This window comes from Trichomycterus rosablanca, chromosome 27, assembly GCF_030014385.1.
Source record: "Trichomycterus rosablanca isolate fTriRos1 chromosome 27, fTriRos1.hap1, whole genome shotgun sequence".
NCBI classification, from domain to species: Eukaryota; Metazoa; Chordata; class Actinopteri; order Siluriformes; family Trichomycteridae; genus Trichomycterus; species Trichomycterus rosablanca.
In genome coordinates, this window is record NC_086014.1 from 9,482,601 (window position 1) to 9,505,057 (window position 22,457).

Genomic DNA, 22,457 nt, shown 5'->3' on the forward strand with positions numbered 1-22,457 from the left:
GAGCCCCGATGCCAGCCTGGTGAGCGAGCGGCGGCGAGAAGAGCCGAGCAGCTCCGGTTTGAAACTCCGCAGAGACGCTTTAGAAACACGCACACACGCACACACACACCGCAGCAGAAACCAGCACCATGCCGAGGAGGAAACAGCAGGCACCCCGGCGCTCGGCAGGTACCGTGTTTTCTTTATTTCTGTCATGTGTTTGGTTGGGGTAGAAAAGCGCGATTATTTGCGTTTGCGCTCCGAGTGTGTGCGGCACGACTGGGTGATGTGCGCGATTTTCCGGTCATACAAGCGTTTAAGCTTAGAAGTTTTGTTTGGGTTTTATTATTAATTATTATTATTATTATTTTATTTTATTTTTTTAAAATAATTTTAACTTTTTAATTTTAATTTTTATTTATAATTTTTATTTTTGCTTTGGAGCTTATTATTATTATTATTATTATATATTTTTTAAATAGTTGTAACTTTTTATTTTATTTATTATTTTTATTTTTGCTTTGAAGCTTATTATTATTATTGTTGTTATTATTATTATTATTTTAAAATAATTTTAAGTTTTTATTTTATTTATTATTTTTATTTTTGCTTTGGCGATTATTATTATTTTTATTTTAAATAATTTTGACTTTTTATTTTATTTATTATTTATTATTTTTGCTTTGGAGCTTATTATTATTATTATTATTATTAGTGTATTTCAGCTACTTTACACTAATTTAATAATATTATTTTTAATTATTATTTCTTTTTTATCCTATTATTAATCTTAGACCAAATCCATTCATCATGTATTACTTATTATTTACTTATATTTATAGTTTTAAATCTAACTCTTTGGCATTTCGGTCTGACCTTATATAAATAATACAAATCAACCCGTAACGTCTTAATAAACTTTTATACTTATATACTGGATGTTTGGAATAATGCTAACGTATGGTCACTGTGTATGGTCAGCACAACACGTATGTACAAAGGAACCTTATTATTATAGTTATATCAGCACACACGATCAGGATCTGTTTTACTCTAGACTAAGTCTAGAAAACAAATAGTGACATAGATGCAAATGGGATTTTGTGTGCAAGTGTGTTTTTTGGATATATAGAGTATAGCACTTGTAGTTGCATGGGTTTGAACTTGATTGTGGACCTGATTCAGTTCAATGCATTTGTTTTATTGATTTGGCTATAATTAATTTGATATGAACTATAAACTATATCATTTGGATTGCTGGTTCAAACTGTATATACGTGTATACTCTGAATGTATTGTTTAGATTATTTATTCATGTGCCTTTTTTAATAGCTTATATTTAATGCAAAAGGCAAACAGACACTAAACAGACACTAAACAGACGCTAAACAGACGCTAAACAGACACTGTAGCCTTTTTTACCCAACTTTACTTTTTGAGTTTTATATTTTAGATTAATGTTAAATTGTAAAATTCCACAGTGTGATTAGAAGAACAGAATACTGTATATAAGTCTAGATGTACAAGGGAAAACACACATGCTGTGTGTGAGTGAGGTCAACCCAACCCTACAGTAGATGTTGCACTGATTTTCTCAGATTTGATCCTAATAGGAAACGGTTAGGTTGGACTATTTTGCTCATCGACTCTGTTTAATAGGGATCCATAAAGAAACGTCAGGGATAAACAAGGCTTGGGGGTATCAGCTGACTGTCAGTACTTTCTTTGATGCTGCTGTGTGCAAACATTTGATCATTTGATCAACTTCTTTCAACTAGTTTTATTCCCCCCATTCTTCTTAAATCCCCTTTAAACACGGTCTAGTCTGTGGTGCCCGAGTTGAATGGAAAATCGCCCTCTTTTGATTTGACTGCTGATTGATTGGCCGTCATGTGTCTCCGCTTTGATCTATTCATCCCAGATAAACATCAATAACTCACTCGCCATGGTAACGCCAATCCCTGTGACGTCATAGTACCATTAAAGCGTCTCGAAGTTGCTTTTCTTCCAGTCTCCCATGAGGCCACACTTTTGTATATACTCGGTAGTGGCTGAAACAGGTGATTTTTATGATGTATATAATAAACAAAGTTATATAACACATACTTTATGTTGTCGGGTAGATGTTTTAAGGTATTCAGAGTACAGGGTGTAAATTATACTCGTATGATTTGTTGGTTTGTGGTCAGAAAAGGTTATTCTGTATATAACACAGTTTCATCTTTATTCTGATTGTAGCATGTAAGACCCGATTGTTATGCTCTGACATTTGCAGGACATAGCTGTCCTACATAGGAAGCTCTGTCACTGGGGCGGTACCCTGAAGGGTACGTCTTTTAAAATGAATTTCAATACACAATTAGACCATTTTAAAAGGACTATTTATATACCTGAACAAGTTAATGTATCTAGGTACACTGATGGTCCAGGGTGTAAAGTTAAATAATGTCTATTGGTATTTATTTAGATATAAAGCTCCTAGATACAGTTTAAATATACATATGAATATAAAGCTCCCACCCCTATTTTGTCTCCATACATCAGTGCGTTTCAAGGTACACACACACACGTTATGGTGCGATACACTCAAATTAAATACCTAAAGGTACCTAGTTTATGTACTTAATTGATATAGCACATTTTAACATTATTGAGAATTTGGCATGTATAATAATTTACCATGTAGCATTTATTTTGTCTCTAAATTAAGTATTATTGTGTATTAATAAACAAATATGTATCTTATACTCACATATTAAAATTAACAAGCTGATATGTGTGTTATTAGACTAAAGGGAGGAAGTTTTGTACTATTGTTGAATACAATAAATAATACAGATAAGGTTAGGGTAAGGGTTAGGGTAAGGGTTAGGGTTAGGGTTAGGGTAAGGGTTAGGGTAAGGGTTAGCCCCATGAATCAATACAGTATCATGTTAAATAATGTAAACACACATACACTTAAAGGTACATGAACACACATCTTTATTCTGATTATAGCATGTAAGACCTGATTGTTATGCTCTGACATTTGCAGGGCATAGCTGTCCTACGTAGGAAGCTCTGTCAGTGGGGCGGTACCCTGAGAGAGGGTACGTGTTTTAAAATGAATTTCAATACATTATGGCACACATTATGGTGCAGCATGTTCGAGTAGGTCTCTTCTGGAAAATTAAATACAGTAATAAAGTGTATCTAGTGTATGTAGTTAATTAATATAGCATATTATATTATTGACAGTATTACTGTGTGTTTATTAACAAATACAAGCTGATATGTGTGTTATTAGACTGAAGGGAGGAAGTTTTGTATTGTTGGTTGGTTGGTTGGTTGTTGAAATTTAGTAAGTTAGGCACCTGTAAATGTTAGTATTTGTGTAAATTATTAGGACACGCTGTGTAGGATGAGCTCTAAAAGCAGAAACTGGTCATACATATTCTACACCGGAGTCTGTTTTTACTTTTATATAGTTTCCAAAATACAATGAATAATACAGATAAGGTTAGGGTTAGGGTAAGGGTTAGGGTTAGGGTTAGGGTTAGGGTAAGGGTTAGCCCCTTGAATCAATACAGTGTCATGTTAAATAATGTAAACGCACATACACTTAAAGGTACATGAACACTCCCATACACGGGTATGCATGCACACGGGTATAGTAGTCGCTATGAGAAATGGTACTAATAGAGCGAGCCATTTTTCTGTGTTTGGATTGCTCTATCATCCGGACCCCGTCAAAGCGACTTTGTTTCATATTTGATTTAATTGTCTCCCCCCTTGACAGCCACATTCATCAATGGCTCTAATGGTCAATCAGAAGTTGGCAGAGTGAGTGCTCTCATTTTTGCTCCCTCCCTCCCCACCATACGTTAGTTTTGAGTTTTACTTTATCAAAATGCTTTTGCCTAATGGACACGCAGAAGGGGTTGAGCGAGCGAGGGAGGGTGGACTGAAATGAAGGATGACTGAAAGGCTTCTCATTTCACGAGGGCGAGAGAAAAAAGGATTCGGGCATTTACGCCTTTGATGAGTGCATGAAGACAAATACGAGTGCGAGTATGAGTCTTAGGGTTTTTTTTTTTTCCTCCAGACGAGCCAGCTTCCTGTGATTTATGTTTTTTTTTTTTTTTGGTTTAACGCTACCCCCTTTAAGTCATGCCCCTCCTTTCTCCCTCCGTTCTACCTCCCAGCAGCCCTCACAGCTGCAAGTTATAAGGTTGACGAGTGTGCCGTGGCATACAAAGAGTGATGACAAATTGATTGCACCGCAGTGATGGAAAGAGCAAAGGAAAGATGGCAGATGATGGGCCTTGATTAGGAACTTAGGGAAATCCAGTCCCCCTGCAACCTTGAGCTTTTTGCACGAGAACGCTTTGCCCTGCTGCTCCGTTTTCGCCCCTGCCTCCCTGTTTCCCGCTTTTTAAAGTCTAGTCTGGAGGACCTGCTCAGGCGTAGAAAGAGAAAAGTTGTTTTGCCAGCTTCATTAGTGTTCACCTAATTAGCTGTAAAGCTGATGGATTCCTGACGGGCCTAATGATTGGAGATGACAAGCTCCGCACACTGTCATCCAGCCCAATTAGGTTTGCAGCTAGTTTGATGTAATCAAGTTGATATTACACAGTCCTCCATGCCTTTAGTCCGTGCGCTAACTCAATTTGCCGCTGCAGGTGACAAATGGGCCCGGGTACCTGCGTAATCACGTTGACTGGGTAAAATAGTCCGCGTTGAACGGTCAGCGACAGAGATCGGGGAGAAAATACATATCGACACGGCGTGTTTACCTTAGGATTTAGGATAGGTGGTGGTGGGGTGGACAGAAGCATGATATCTAGAATGTTCTTTGCATAGCGCTTGTGTTTTATAGACGTCGCAGATCTAATTGAGGACCACTGTGTATTTAAACACTGGACGCAAGGCAGAAATACAGACTGGACGACATACACACCTACGACCTACAAGCAATTCAGGGGTGCGTTTCCCGATTTGATCTTAGCGATTTACGAACAACTTTAAGAACACCAATTTTGCGAGTGTTTCCCAAAAGCCGAACGAGGTATAAGTAGTTCTTTGTTGACTCCGCCTCCATATATATATATATATATATATATATATATATATATATATATATACAGTATATATATATATATATATATATATGTATATGTATATGTATATATATACACTGATCAGCCATAACAATAAAACCACCTTCTTGTTTCTACACTCACTGTCCATTTTATCAGCTCCACTTACCATATAGGAGCACATTGTAGTTCTACAATTACTGACTGTAGTCCATCTGTTTCTCTGCATACTTTTTAGCCTGCTTTCACCCTGTTCTTCAAAGGTCAGGACCACCACAGAGCAGGTATTATTTAGGTGATGGGTCATTCTCAGCACTGCACTGACAATGACATGGTGGTGGTGTGTTAGTGTGTGTTGTGCTGGTATGAGTGGAGTTTTTAAATACCGTGTCCACTCACTGTCCACTCAATTAGACACTCCTACCTAGTTGGTCCACCTTGTAGATGTCAAGTCAGAGACGATCGCTCATCTATTGCTGCTGTTTGAGTTGGTCATCTTCTAGACCTTCATCAGTGGTCACAGGACGCCGCCCACGGGGCGCTGTTGGCTTGTGGTTGGTTTGTGGTTGGTGGACTATTCTCAGTCCAGCAGTGACAGTGAGGTGTTTAAAAAAAAAATCAGCATTGCTGTGTCTGATCCACTCATACCAGCACAAACTGCTCTGTAGTGGTCCTGGGAGAGTCCTGATCATTAAGGAACAGCATGAAAGGGGGTAACAAAGCAGGTAGGGAAACAGATGGACTACAGTCAGTAATTGTAGAACTACCTAGTACCTACTGTATATACTTAGTACTTAGCGTTATGGATGTTTTGGGACACCTTTAATATGTTTTTAAAAGGTGAAAAGAAGCTGGAGTAGTCAAAGGAACTCACGTAGGCACTGAGTGACCGTAGATGAGGTTTAAACTGAGATTTTCATATTTCCAGCACCCTGCTACTGTGTGCCCCCATGCCACACATACTCAAAAATAGAATATTACACTAGTACACAAACTTGGGGCAGGAATTGGGGCTCACATAATCCTGGAAGTGCCTTAAAATAGAAATAAAATATAGTTAATACATCCAGGGCTCCTATTAAACATGATCAGAGTTTGATTTCATAAGGTTTATGATGCTTATGTTATTTTTAGACGTTGAGAAGTACAGTTAGTCAGGGAGTGATACTTTTAGAGGATCGTAAATGCAATTCTATATGTATATTTATACATATTTAATCCGGAAGGTTTCACTGTAGTTGAGGTCAAGTTGTCGTACCATGTCTTGGGCCTTGCTAAAAAAGGAATACGCCTTAACCAAACCAAAAGCATTTCATTTATTTTATAGAATTTATTTTATATCCCCGTTGAGGAGTGTTTACATACTCTTAGCCATATGTATGCACCACAGATTTACAGTCTTTAACATTCCGTATAGTATACCACACTCGTAGTGTCACATTCTATGACACTGTCCGTTTCCCTTACAGTTCCCCCCTCCAAACGCTCTGAACTCTCACACACTGCTCTCTCTGTCTAGCCGTATTTTTTTCCTCTTCGCTCCCACAATACCCTCCTCCATTCAGGCTCAGACAATAGCATGTACACTGTGGTTACTTTTTTATTTAGTTCACAGGCTTCAAAGCTTCGCCAGACCAAACATATCAATTGTTTTGAGAAGCCTGAGAGAACATCGGGTCCCTGGAGGTGCGGTGTAGAAGTTCCGAACGGGTTCTCACCCCCGATGCCATCTCATCTGCGCCAGTCAGGGTGATGTATTAAGTATTAAGCATCAAGTATCAAGATGGATCGTGTTGACATTGGTCATTATGACAAGTCCTTATAAGATATTCAGAGTTGCTTTATCTGGAGGGCGTCGGGGAAACGCGAACACCTTCGGCGTCGTGTTCGGGGCGGATAAATACGATTCATAAAACGTGTGACGGATGTGAATGGGAGAGAAGCGAGATGGATTGGGGAGCTGATTTCTGTGATTTTAGAGGAAGGTTGATTGATTGCAGATGAGGAGAAGGGATTAATCAAATTCAGTGCTTGAATAGACGGAGGGAGTCAAAGTTGGTCGTTAATTTACATACAGTAACATTTAGTGTCAGTTTTGCTAGTGCTTTATTCTGGTCAGGGTCACGGTGGGTCCCGTTTATTGGGCTGAAAGGCTAGAAACACCCTGGACACACTATCATTTATATACATATCAGTATTAGGTACCACTAATATAAGAATGAATCACTGCAATGTCTTGTATTCATAATTTTTTACTACTGTCCTTTTATTTAGTGTATTTACTCTACTCTATTTTTTGTCTCATCACTTTTCACCGTTGATTAATGGTTGTTTTGATGTAAATTCATTTTATAAGCTTGCGTGTTTCAATTGATATTTTCAATGAATGGAATGACAATTCGTCCGTGTTCTGAATGACTTAGATGAGGATTAATTAACTTCAGATTCTGACAGGCTGACATGTAAGTGCAGTGCAGTAAAACTGGTGGTGTGAGCAGTGTACACTCGCTGATTTATAATGTAATAGCACATGACCAGTAAAGGCATGTATGTCCTACTAGATCCTACTCATAGCACACACACACACACACACACACACGTATATATGTGTATGAATGTATGTATGTATGTATATATACACATGTGTGTGTTCATGTGTGTGTATATATATATATATATATATATATATATATATATATATATATATATATATATATATATATACACACACACATACATACATGTATGTATGTATGAGTGCATGTATGTATATATAATTGTCTTGTGTATGGTGGAACTGCTAACTGGGCTATTAAGCTAACTGTTCGCGTTAGAAACACATTAAAGTTCCCTACATAGTGCACTAGATTGTGTATCAGATCGCGGATTTATGTTCCCTACATAGTGCACTAGATTGTGTATCAGATCGCGGATTTATGTTCCCTAAATAGTGCACTAGATAGTGAATTAGACAATTGGTTTATGTTCCCTACACAGTGCACTAGATTGTATATCAGATAACGGATTTAAAACGCGTTTGTGTGCATGAAGCTTGTCGTTACTGGCAACGCGTCAGCGGAGTAATACAGTTGTGGTGTGAAAAGGCCGTGCTGTTATCACGAATATCAGCACGGTTAGAACGCTTCTCAACCAATCACATTGTAAGGTCGGAAGTAACTGTTGTATAAATAGGCTACATATCACTGGTGTAATGTATAGTACATGACCTGCAAATGTGGTATTACTCTTGTTATTATATGTATGCATATAAGTACAGTACAGTACAAGTGATCCACACTGTATACAACGTTATACTGTAGATTCATAATGTATAGTGCGTATACATACACCTAGAGCTGTACACAGCGGTAGGTCCAGTGATATTTACAATATATCGTATTACTTCCCACATCTGTAATGTGTGACATCTGTAACAGTAGTAGTACTACTAGTTTATTTAACTGGGTGTATAACTAGTCTGTTTACTTTACATCCGCTGTATTACATCGTCCAGGGTTTCCTAAAAGCACAGAGGGAGGCAGAGCGGCAAACGTTCCTCAATTTAATTACTTAAAGTATAATGAAACATGCTGTCTTAATTATGCTAATTATCCTTATTAAAAGCCAGCGCTCATGCCTGATAATCATATGCATTATTAAGGGAAAGGAAACGATAGCGTTAACACTAGTCCCCGGGATTACCTTGAAGTATTCAGTGGAATCCGAGCCTACTCATTTTACAGGTAGTTAGATCTTTCATCAAGGTCCACTTTATTTAAGATTAAAGGTCCACATAGGAAGAAATAGAAGTACATACGGGGTAATTATGATAATTAGGTAAAGTGTCATGCATATAATTGCAATTAAGTGTTTCGTTTAGTAAGTTCTGTTGATTTTATGGCACATTTAAGACTAATAATGATGTATATTCACTTTAATAAATGACAAAAAAACTATTATAGACTATATGGTCAAAAGCATGTAGACGCCTCTTCTATTTAAAGTCATAGGTGTATAAAATAAGCAATGTCTCCAATGGGCATCATGGTGACGCAGTGGGTAGCGCGGTCACCTCACAGCAGGAAGGGCCCGGGTTTGATTCCCCAGCCAGGGTTCTTCCTGTCTGGTGTAGGTTTCCTCCAGATGCTCTGGTTCTTGCTGTCAGGTTAATTGGAGCTACTAAAAACTGTCCTATATGTGTGTGTGCATTGGACTGGTGACCTGTCTGGTTTGTTTCCTACTTTTCGCCCAATGAATCAGACCCACTGCGACCCTGACCAGAATAAAGCGGTAGTAAAACAGACAATGATGAATAAAGCATGCTTTGACAATTTTAACGTAAAGGGACTAGTAATGGATCGCAAGCCAGGTGTCTAACCTCTGGCTTTGGAAAGAGATATCCATCAAGCTCATGATCTGGTGTCCATATACATTTGGCCATGTGGTGTATAACGACTACAGAACATATTTATTTGTTACACAGCATAAGCTGGTCATTTACGTGGCATAAGTTTGTGTATTCTATTAGTTTCCTTTAGAATAAATCACAGTCTTATAAGTCATCACTGTCAGGAAACAGGATATGACATAATTTGGTTTTTTTTTAAGTATTAGAGCTAAACGTGGACACCTAGTCATTTCTGAGAACTGTATTTAGGTTCTGGGACTTGGTCCAAGCTTGGTGTCGGTTACATGACATGATTTTGGATTTTATTTTGTGTCCTGTTTTATTTGTTACAATTTGTTTGTTGTTTATTATTATTATTATTATTATTATTATTATTTACTTATTATTATTATTATTATTATTTATTTATTTACTTATTATTATTATTATTATTATAATTATTATTATTGCTATTATTATTATTATTATTATTATTGCTGTTATTATTATTATTATTATTTATATATATATATATATATATGTGAACAGAACATCCATGCTGTTATTAGCGAAAGGTGCAAAAGCAAACATCTGTCATAGTATAGGGTTACATCAGGAGGCGGTGGTGTATGTTGGCACATATATTGTATAATTTATTAAAATTTTTTATATATATGTATTTATTTATTTATTTCATGTATTTTTTGCAAACATCTTTGTATGTTGGTGTCCATGGCGATGCCAGGCCTCATTCTGTATGTGCTATAAGCCTGGCCTGCCTGCAGGTGCAAAAGCCAACATCTGTCATAGTCTAGGGTTACATCAAGAGGTGGTGGTGTATGTTGGCATCCATGGTTATTGTATGCGCTATAAGAGCATGGCTTTTGTAGATACAGAGCGTCTGTGTCTTCCTGACCTGCCTGCAGTCTTCTGTTGTCAGTGTATGGTGCGTCATTAAGAGAGGAATCCAACAAACCGAGACAAACTGTCTGTTCTGATAATAATAATAATAATAACAGGGTCATGATTAGGCATAACCATAAATATTAAGACAAGCCTAGAATTAAATCTTAGGTTAGTTGTTTTTCGTCCTCCGGACAGTCGGCCGTGACCGTGTGTCTCCATGCTGTGAGCGTTCGGATTATGGGGACATTTCCCGAGCCCAAACCCGGCGCTCCCAGGCAGCCAACTGACACCACGATTAGTTATGGCCGTCCTCTGCTTTTTTACACCAGTGACAATAAGACGGGTTAAGAGCACAGAAGAGAGAGAATGAATGGCGAAAGGATGAAATAAGTGAACGAGGGCGAAAGACACGGGGTCTCCGAATAGCACTTAGCCGAAGGGAGGTTATGATAGAGATAGAGATGAAGGGAGCGATGTGAGAGAGAGAGAGAGAGAGAGTACGGTAAGTTCTCCTCCCTACAGATCCACACCGAGGCTGATTCTCGATAAACAGATTTTTTTTCCCTTCAGAACCTTCCGTCATGGCTCCCATTAGCCTGACAGCTGTCAATTAGGACTGCCTTGGTCTCACGGGCTGCAGTTTATTGCAGGCGGTTGATGCTGTCATTTTCTTCGCAGTTTCGCCTTGAGCGTTATCACGAGCACTGAAACAGTCAATAGCTGATGCATCAGCAGTTATTTCTTAAATTGGCTCACAAGGCTGCATCCTATCCTCATTCCCCCCCCCCCTTTTCTTTTTCCCTCCCTCGCTCAAGCCATACCACCCCACCACCACCACCACCACCACCACTATCACAACCACCACTATCACAACCACCGTCCTCTGTTCTCTTCTCCTCTCTTCTCTTAAGATTGTTTTGTGAAGAGATGACGATGGATTGCGACTGCAGCAGGGTTAGCGAGAGTGCAGCGAGGCCAGCGTAAACGCTTCTGTATTCGGATCTGTTAATATTTGGAAATCGACGCATCGTGTGTAATATTCCGGGACGCCTGAGTGGGGAAAAAAAAAGAGGCGTTTAGGATTCGGGAATGTCATGCTGGGTGGAACTGAAAGGGGCATTTTTCATACGCTTAGCATATTGACTGTAGGGGATTTTGCATGCTGCTTTAGGGTTGATGATGCGTCCCTGTTTGATTTTGTGTCTGCTCTGGTACGGATCCATTTATCTTGCTGGGGATAAAAATAGAAAATCAGTGGAAAGCTGGATAGGCAGTTTTAGTTTGGTTTGATATGGATTGCGCTGATAATATGCAAAATTACGTTGTATTTTTTTAAATAAATAAATTATAAAATAAATAAAAAATAAAATAATTAATAATCAAATAAAATAATTATTTTTATTTTAAAATAATAAAAACAATAATGAAATACATATGTAATTTTTATGTAATTAACATATAATTCAATTCAATATGAATTGTGCAGATAATAGCCCAAAATTATAATTTTAAATAATAATTAAAAATCTTTAAAAAATAAACTATTTATTTATTTATTTATTTATTTATTTATTTATTTATTTATTTATTTATTTATTTATTTATTTATTTATTTATTCATTTATTTATGTGCACTAATAATAATTGCCCCAATAATAATAATAATGTCAATAATAATTCCTTTTAAAAGTAATAACATTTCTTTTTTTTCCCCACAATATAATTTTTTTTTTCTTGGCTGAATGGCCACAAATTCCCACAGACACACTTCAGAATCTTGTGTTTGAATATAATTTTAGTTGTAGTAAAATGTAGTTTTTTGTAGTATTAAAAATAACTAAATTATATAATTTAAAAAATATTATTAAAAAATAAATAAATAATAATAACATATATATATATAATTTATAATGAATTTATTTAAATTACATTTAAATAATAATATAATATATATATATATTATATATATTTTTTTACATAATCTACATAATAATAACAAAAAATGTCAATAATAATTTAAAGTTAATTGACCTATTAAAAGTAATAACAATTCTTTTTTTTCCCACAATATAAATTTTTTTTTTCTTGGCTGAATGGCCACAAATTCCCCACAGACACACTTCAAAATCTTGTGTTTAAATTTAATTTAGTTTTTGTAAAATGTGGTTTTAGTTTGTTTTGATATGGATTGCACAGATAATGGCAAAACATTTTATAAATACAAATTATATAATTAAAAAAATATTTAAAAACGAATTATATATTTTATCATTAATTTATTTCATTTATAAATGTATATATAATTCTTTTTTTCTAAATAAAAAAAAACTATCAATAATAATTCCTATTAAAAGTAATAACATTTCTTAATTTTTCCACAAAATAATTCTTTTTTCTTGGCTGAATGGCCACAAATTCCCACAGACACACTTCAAAATCTTGTGTTTCAATGTCATTTCCAACAAACTCACGGTCAGGTGCCCACATACTTTAACTTTAACTCTAAATATGCAGCAAATGAAAATAACACCATGGATGACGATACGATATATAGTATGTAATATGTAGTAAATAGCGATTAAGTTAAATAGAGGTCCTAGTGAGGGATCCTGTGGTGCCCTGATGAAGCCAACTACAAGCATTTCTATTATTTTGGTCACTTGAGTCATGATCAGACTGGTTTAGTTTACAGTGGCTGTAATTATGAGACGTGAAATTGTGCATGTGTCTGATACAATGTGGACATTACATTGATTCATTTAAATAAAATGATATTAGTGTTAAAGTTGGAGTATGTGAGCTTTGGAGACCCCTGTGGTGAAAATATGGTACTGCAAGCGAAATGCACCACTAGCTTATGTCTATTATTGTCATGTATGAGAGTCTTCAAAAGTGGAATTATTTATTAATTCGAACTCAAGGACGGTTCATACCACTGCTTTATCCTGGTCAGGGTCTTAGTGAGTCTAATTAATTTGGCAAAGATGCAGAAAACACCCCGGACAGGTTGCCAGTTCATCACAGGGCACACACTCTCTCAGTTTAGTAGCTCCAGTTAGTCTAACTGCATGTCTTTGGAGTTGTGGAAACTTTCTTGGACCCGGGGCGAGCATGCAGACTCCACACAGAAAGGAATCAAACCCAGACCCTTCTTGTTAGATGTATTAAAATAGTCCAACAATCCAACAGTTACAATACACAATAATTCGCCATCCACTCCAGCATGAAACTCTTCCTCATTTTTTGCCAAGTCGTCCCACGCCATTCAGTGCTGCCCCCCCTGGGCGGAGCCTCCTGGCCGGTGAGGAAGTTTGGCAGGAAACAGGAAATGAGAAGGGTTCTGCGATTCTTGCTTTGGGCCAGGGTTATTTTTACTCTGCCCGTACAGCGGAGTCGGCGGTGAGCGTCTCGCTGCTATCCGATCAGCCTGAACTCTCGCTGACTGTAGTCTTTTCTCTGTATCTCTCTCTCTCTCTCTTGTATTCTCGCTCGTCCCGGGGTGAGACGTAGATACTGTGGGCCCTTTGTGAGCGAGTGTGTGTTATTGTGTGTGTTTGTGTGCAGGATTGTGCACACTCTGGCAGCTTTGTGTGTAGGGGGATTAAATCTCTGTAAGAGTCCCAGTGTGCTCGGTGAAATATGGCTGTGTGGAAGTAATCCCTGTCTGTGTTGTTGTCATGCCGAGGAGGACACGGGGTGGAGGGGTGTGTGTGTGTGTGGGGGGGGGGGTGTTGTGGAGAAGCGAGAGAGGGAAAGGACGGAAAAGGCAGAGGGGCGAGACGGTATGAAATTGGCAGAGGGTTTGCTGGTTGTCGGTTCCTGCCAGGGGTTCCAGTTCTGAGTGGCAGTTCTGCCAAGTACCTCCACGTCTCTACTGTATTGATTCTTAATGATACACGTTATTAAATTAGATACCAAACTGTTTACGGACTTTAATGCTATACAGCGTTCCACTCCTATAGTCTATATTTCTACTAAAGCTGTCCAGACAGGCAGTCACATGACCATATCTGATATAGGTGTACAATACGTGTCTAAATTTACGGACTTTTATGCTATACAGCGTTCCACTCCTGTAGTCTACGATTCTACTAAAGCTGTCCAGACAGGCAATCACATGACCATACCTGATTTCCAAACTGTTTACCAACTTTTATGCTATACAGCGTTCCAATTCTATAGACTACAATTTTACTAAAACTGTCCAGACAGGCAGTCACATGACCATATCTGACTTCCAAACTGTTTACCAACTTTTATGCTATACAGCGTTCCAATTCTACAGTCTACAATTCCACCAGACCATATCTGATTTCCGAACCGTTTCCGAACTTTTATGCTATACAGCGTTCCACTCCTGTAGTCTACAGTTTCTGAGACCGAGTCACATGACCATATCTGCTATAGGTGTACGATACGTGTCCAAATCCGGGTCGGTACAGTTCACGCCGTGTGTGAGTGTATGTATGATTGTGACTTGCTGGTGCGGGGGTACTTTTCGATGACCATGCCGCTGATGAAAGGCAGACCTAAAAGGCGCAGAGAGCATGAGGCCCCGGTAATCAGGGCCAGCCCGGGCCCTGACATCCTTCTCCAGACTGACAGGCCTCTTCCTCCTCTCTCCACACTACCCAGAGCCGGAGAGAGCGACTCAGCAATGCCTTTCTCTCCTGTCCTGATCAGTCTCAGATGCTGGGAATGACCCACCCCCTTCCTTTTTTGTGTTGTGTTTTTTTTTTATTTAATGAGTAGAGAGGAAGAAAGGGGACAGGGGGGGCGCAGGGGGTGTTGTTAACTCCGGCGGGGGTCCGGATCGCTCGGCGGGCCCGGACGCTCCGGCGCGTTCGGTCCCCTGTAACACGTAGGTGTGTATAAGTGGGTTTAATGATGTATGTTTTCCTGCGATGTTATCTCACGCTTTCCTTCCCGTGTCTGTTTTCGTGTCCACACACACACACACACACACACACACACACGGACGGATCCCGTGTAGCGTGTACTGTTTAGCGCATATGATCACGCGTGTGTGTGTGTGGGAGTGCGAGTGTCAGCGGGTGGCTGAGCATTCTCTACGCCTTGGCACAGCCAGGCAGGTGTGAGAAGCCGAGAGTGAAAGATATATAGCGCTGGGGGGGAGGATGGGGGGGTCGAGAGCGCGAGCGCTAGCGAGAGAGGAAGTCTGTTTTATTTTATAACGTGGGCCTGTTGCTAATTAATGTTTCTTGGTAGGATTCTGTCGGAGTTGAGTAATGTTTTTGATCTTTATGCCTGATAACTGCATACCTAATGAGATTTCAAAGCTTCCCGAGATGTGTGTGCGCGCCGCTCCCCGCAATTATTGACAGATGCCTTTTCTTCGCCATTGGCTCCGGCACCATAAATCCTCGGGCTGTAATGAGCTTGAGAAGTGCCACCCTGCCAGTGAGCTAATGAAAGGGAGCGCGAGAGGCGGGGGCATGTGGTGGTGGTGGGGTGGGGGGGATCACGCTTCCCTGACACATTTTTTTCTTTAAATGCACTCTGCAGATGTCAGGCCCCCACCGCCAGTGTGTTAAAAAAGAAAAGAGACGCGAGGAGAGTGAGGAAAACAGGGATAGGTCGAGGAAAAAAAAAAAAAAAGAGGATCCTCAGGTTGAGGATGAGTCGGGAGTTTCGGCTGGCGAGGAGATCGTGTTTCGCTCCCGTGTTAAGGTCATTTGTCTGCGTTACATCGTTTTTATTTGAAATAGTAGGCGCAGTGTTGCTGAAGTTGACTTTGATTGATACGCCTGCCTTCTTGCTCCAGTTTGAGCCAGATTTTTTTCCTCCTCGTTGCTCTGCCTTCTTTTTTTTTGCTAAAACGACTACTTCTAGACTGCGTTACGTTTCTTCAGGACTTTTTACGACTGTCCTGAATTCAGAGCCCTACACAGAGCGAAAGAGAAGGGAAGAGAAACAGAGGACCGGGGCGCTCCATGCCAAACAGTCGATTTCCTCTGCTCTTCGGTATGGTCATACATCACGGAGCCGCCCTTCTCTCCTGACAGAATGACATGTGTCATTTATCAAACGGGCCCTTGCCAGGGAGCCTAGTGTTAGGGGCCGTCGTTTTCCCTCTGGAGAGCAGTCGCCGCCTCCTTGCCATTGGGGGGAGGGGGGGGGGGGTGTGGGTTGTAGTGGATTGGGGGCAGGTAAGAGAGGCGGATCTGGCGGTTTTGGTAAAAATGCCAATCAGGCCGTTCATTCTAAAGTTCACTTGTTTATAGCTTGACTTGTCAGAAGCTGATTAATATTCATAAAGGTCAAAAGTAAAAAAATAAAATAATAAATAAATTAATTAATACAAGATTTTTAGCACTTCGAGCACTATAGAAATAATAAAAAAATTATGTGTCAAAGACTGAATAATAATTGTAAACTAAATTAAATTATTTTAAATAATATTTTTTCAAATATTAAGTAATTAAGGTGTTGGTTTGCCCTTTGATCTCTGTGTGTTTCTGCTCATTATGATTATTATTATTGTTATTTTAATTATTATTTTTATTAATTATTATTATTAATATAATTATTATTATTATTAGTAGTAGTAGTAGTAGTATCAGTATCGTTATCACTATCATTATTATTATTATTATTATTATTATTTTCATTATTATCATTATTATTAATATTATTATTATTATCATCATTTACCCCCCTAATTTAGTAGTAATCAATTCCTACCTTATGATACAATAACTACCAGCATAATAGAATGATGGCCAACACGTTTTCTCCTAAACAAGCCAGCTAACAGATCATGCATTTTATCATAATTGTACACCCATAGCTAAGGCAAGAGGAGGGATAGGAACTCCACCCTTCCTACCCAAGTAATTACTTTGTCCCTGGCATTTGTCCATACTCAAACTAGTGACCTATAGACTCTAGTGTGACCGCTTTACTGTTAAGTCTATCCAATAATAGTTCACAGTCTTTTAAACTGTTTTGCATTCACATTTTACACAAACAACATTCAAACTAATCCTAGACGTAAACGTCTGGCTGCTAAAATAAACATATGAACAAACAAAAAGCTCATTTGCACTTCGGATTTCATATTTCTTACTTACATGAACATAAGCCATCATGGACAGAGTATAAAGTCCCCACACTGTACGTGGTCCCCACAACGTACGTGGTCCTCACAACGCTTGTCTCATATTGATACTCACTTAAGTTCACAGGGTGTTGCTGTACCACAGATCATTAAAAAAGCCTTTTTTTGGTCCCGTATTTGATTGGTCTTGCCAGGTGTCAATCAAACATGGGACAGGGCTGAACACAAACATGGTTTTCAAGCCAGATAAACAATGCAGCTTTATAAACACCAAGCTTTAAAACACACCTAATGTGGTTCTGGATCTGGATCGATCATTGGTCAGTCTGTATGATGTGATCACTGATGTATAATTGTTCATACTGTGGTATTTTTGCTTGTGCATTTAGTTTAACCTCAACATCTGTACTCTTAGTTGGTATTTCTGCTATATCATATCTAACATACAGATGTTAGCTATGTTAGTTGACTCACATTACAACTTACTGAGCAATAAAAGCTCCTGTTGACTTGTTGCTTGGCTTTATAGAAATCACTGTCATCATGTGATGTTTATCGGTTAGGGCTGTTTTTGAAGTATGGTGGAGGTTGGGCGTTAATCTGCGTTAGTAGTGGTACCGGTCCGTGGGTCATTTATTACCAGGCCGCCCAGAAAGAATAGTTAATTAGAGATCGCTACATCAGCAATGAAAACACTGCTTCCATTTCCAACACACGGGTGTTTATCATCTCATATCACCCCCAGGTGGAAGCAGCGTCTCGTTGCAGTGAAAAAAGCTCAACCTCACCTTAACCTTTCTGTATAGCTTACACTGCTGGTAGTTATGCCACTGATATCGTGTACAGTATAATGATAAGTATCTTGACTGCATTGGCTAACATTGCCTATTAACTAAGATTGGCTATTTTTATCATAGTTTACGATTATATACCGAAACAGACCAACGGGTATCAGTCAAACCCATTGCCCCCGTGCCCTGCTTCTCTTCTCTGTGCCTCCTGCCATCTCTCATGGGGCCTGGATGAGAGAATCGGCGCTCTCTCGCTTTCCCATGATTCAAAGGAGCATTACCGAAGATGGATGCTGCTTAAAAAAAAGAGATGGATGATGGATACAGGCCTGGCCACGTCATTCATCATTTTGAATATTATTTAGACTGGCCGTGTAAAGCTGTAACCCGAGCTCGGTGTGTGTAGGGCTGGGCGGTGGGATAAGTGTGTGTGTGTGTGTGTGTAAAGGAAAAGGTTTGTGAGGCCAGAGATTCTGGCTTTCTCTGATGGATGGGGACAGCTCTGGTCTTGTTTGTTACCAGATAGCAGAGGAGCCACGATCATCCGCCCGCTCTCGCGAGGTCTGTTTTTGCCCGAAAGGGTCTATAATAAAACCAGGGGGTGGAAACGAACCACAAAGCGAGTTTGTTTATTATAGCCGTAGCGTGTAACCCTGGTAACCTCGCCTCTTTATGTCCCATAAGTAGCGTCGTTGACACGTTTTTTCATCAAGGTCGTTAATTTTTCGGAAGGCCCCCGAGGAACGGAGTGACCACTGTCGTCATGGCGGCGAAAGGAGCGGGAACAGCTGGGCTTCATTAGGAGGAAATGAAGTCGACCTTTAAAGAAAAAAACAACAACGCACTGGCGCAGATGCATGGCACTGTCGGGTGCTTTACTGATATGCTAACCTGTGAGTCGCTCTTATTCAAACCTGCGTAACACTTGTGCACCCCTGATCAATTGATAAATCGATTGATCGATCACATAAAGGGATACTCTCGAATTTCAGCTAGCATAGACTAGCATAGGGCTTTCCTAAAATGTGATAAACTTGAGTTACCATGGAGGTCCAAAGTTCATTCTTGTCCGGGAACGTTCTGGAACAACGGGGTCTTTCCAGGTTTCTAGATTACACAGTTAAATTTGTAGTAAAAAAAAATCTACAGCTATCTACAACCTATTTTACTAAACTTTTTTGTCAGTTCAATTTTTTGATTAGTTTGTGCTGCTTTTCATCATAAACAAATAAATAAATATAAAAAAAAAATAAAAAAAAATTAATAATTACATAAAATTAAATAAAATAATAAAACATCAACTTCAGTTAAAGGATATAAAAAATAATAGAACATTATATATATATATATATATATATATACAGTGTATCACAAAAGTGAGTACACCCCTCACATTTCTGCAAATATTTTATTATATCTTTTCATGGGACAACACTATAGACATGAAACTTGGATATAACTTAGAGTAGTCAGTGTACAACTTGTATAGCAGTGTAGATTTACTGTCTTCTGAAAATAACTCAACACACAGCCATTAATGTCTAAATAGCTGGCAACATAAGTGAGTACACCCCACAGTGAACATGTCCAAATTGTGCCCAAAGTGTCAATATTTTGTGTGACCACCATTATTATCCAGCACTGCCTTAACCCTCCTGGGCATGGAATTCACCAGAGCTGCACAGGTTGCTACTGGAATCCTCTTCCACTCCTCCATGATGACATCACGGAGCTGGTGGATGTTAGACACCTTGAACTCCTCCACCTTCCACTTGAGGATGCGCCACAGGTGCTCAATTGGGTTTAGTCCATCACCTTTACCTTCAGCTTCCTCAGCAAGGCAGTTGTCATCTTGGAGGTTGTGTTTGGGGTCGTTATCCTGTTGGAAAACTGCCATGAGGCCCAGTTTTCGAAGGGAGGGGATCATGCTCTGTTTCAGAATGTCACAGTACATGTTGGAATTCATGTTTCCCTCAATGAACTGCAGCTCCCCAGTGCCAGCAACACTCATGCAGCCCAAGACCATGATGCTACCACCACCATGCTTGACTGTAGGCAAGATACAGTTGTCTTGGTACTTCTCACCAGGGCGCCGCCACACATGCTGGACACCATCTGAGCCAAACAAGTTTATCTTGGTCTCGTCAGACCACAGGGCATTCCAGTAATCCATGTTCTTGGACTGCTTGTCTTCAGCAAACTGTTTGCGGGCTTTCTTGTGCGTCAGCTTCCTTCTGGGATGACGACCATGCAGACTGAGTTGATGCAGTGTGCGGCGTATGGTCTGAGCACTGACAGGCTGACCTCCCACGTCTTCAACCTCTGCAGCAATGCTGGCAGCACTCATGTGTCTATTTTTTAAAGCCAACCTCTGGATATGACGCCGAACACGTGGACTCAACTTCTTTGGTCGACCCTGGCGAAGCCTGTTCCGAGTGGAACCTGTCCTGGAAAACCGCTGTATGACCTTGGCCACCATGCTGTAGCTCAGTTTCAGGGTGTTAGCAATCTTCTTATAGCCCAGGCCATCTTTGTGGAGAGCAACAATTCTATTTCTTACATCCTCAGAGAGTTCTTTGCCATGAGGTGCCATGTTGAATATCCAGTGGCCAGTATGAGAGAATTGTACCCAAAACACCAAATTTAACAGCCCTGCTCCCCATTTACACCTGGGACCTTGACACATGACACCAGGGAGGGACAACGACACATTTGGGCACAATTTGGACATGTTCACTGTGGGGTGTACTCACTTATGTTGCCAGCTATTTAGACATTAATGGCTGTGTGTTGAGTTATTTTCAGAAGACAGTAAATCTACGCTGCTATACAAGCTGTACACTGACTACTCTAAGTTATATCCAAGTTTCATGTCTATAGTGTTGTCCCATGAAAAGATATAATGAAATATTTGCAGAAATGTGAGGGGTGTACTCACTTTTGTGATACACTGTATATATATATATATATATATATATATACGTATATATATATATATAAAATGTTATATTATTTTTTTATAATTATTATTTCATTTAATTTTATGTTTTTACCACCACTTTACATTTGTAAGGGTCATTCGTGGGGGTCTAGTGTCCCCAGAATCACTGTCTGCAATGCAGTAACACACCCCAGGCTGGGCACCAAACCATCACGGTGCCCAATCATGGCTTTTTGTAGATGCCTGACCGGCTGATAGCACTGGGGATAGGCTGGGTATTCAAACTCTGGATCCTTGCACTAGTGGGCTGGAGTAATTTAGCACTGTGCCACCCAGACACTCAAGCTGTAGCCTAGTGGTTAAGGTACTGGACTAGTAATCAGATGCTCACTGGTTCAAGCCCTACCACTGCCAGGTTGCTGCTGTTGATTTCATTAATAAAAGTTCAATATATAATTTTAGATTTGACTTTATCTTTCTATTGCAAAAGTCTTGGAACATTCTGGAATGTTCTGGAACAACATTGTCTTTCAGTGGTTCTAGTTATGTTGCATTTTTACCACCGCTTTATATTTGTAAGGGTTACTGGGTTTCCCCAGTTTCCCCAGAATCACTGTCTGCAATGCAGTAACACACACCAAACCTTCACAGTGCCTTGGCTAACCAGACTCCCCCTCAGACATGGCCAATCATGTATTTTTGTAGATGCCTGACCGGCCGATAGCATGGCTAGGGATTCAAACTCTCAATCTCTACAGTAGTGGGTTAATTTAGCACAGTGCCACCTGAACACTCAACCTGTAGCCTAGTGGTTAGTGCAGTGACACTTACATGGTGGTGGTGTGTTAGTGTGTGTTGTGCTGGTACAAGTAGATAAGACACAGCAGCTCTGATGTAGTTTTTAAACACCTCACTGTCACTGCTGGGCTGAGAATAGTCCACCAACCAAAAATATCCAGCCAACAGCGCCCCTTCTTGAAACTTGTTTCCCTGGTTGGAATGAAATTGCTGAAGTAATTCTTTAACCCTGATGGATTTCTGCATTGTTTTGGAAGGAGATTGTGTTGCGTTGGATTGTGTTCGATTTGATTAATCATTCTGCTTTGACATACATTGTTCATATGTTGTGGATTGTTGTAAGTGTTCTTGAACCTTTCTTACTGTATGACATATGTTGCCCTGTGACACGCCTGTAATGCTTCAAAGTGAAGAAAGCGCCATGGGAAATTTTTTATTACCTGGTGTAGCCTTTTTAAACAGTAGACCATCATACTGAGATCATCATACAAACGAG

At 39.4% G+C, this 22,457-nt stretch overlaps 1 protein-coding gene across 1 annotated transcript in view; it reads left to right on the forward strand.

Moving 5' to 3' along the window:
* Window positions 1-22,457, forward strand: part of tshz3b (teashirt zinc finger homeobox 3b) — a 58,004-nt gene continuing 35,547 nt past the window's right edge. Inside the window, exon 1 of the mRNA XM_062989681.1 lies at window positions 1-168. Coding sequence (XP_062845751.1) covers window positions 129-168 — 40 coding nt within the window. The 5' untranslated portion in view covers window positions 1-128. The remainder of the gene's footprint in view (window positions 169-22,457) is intronic.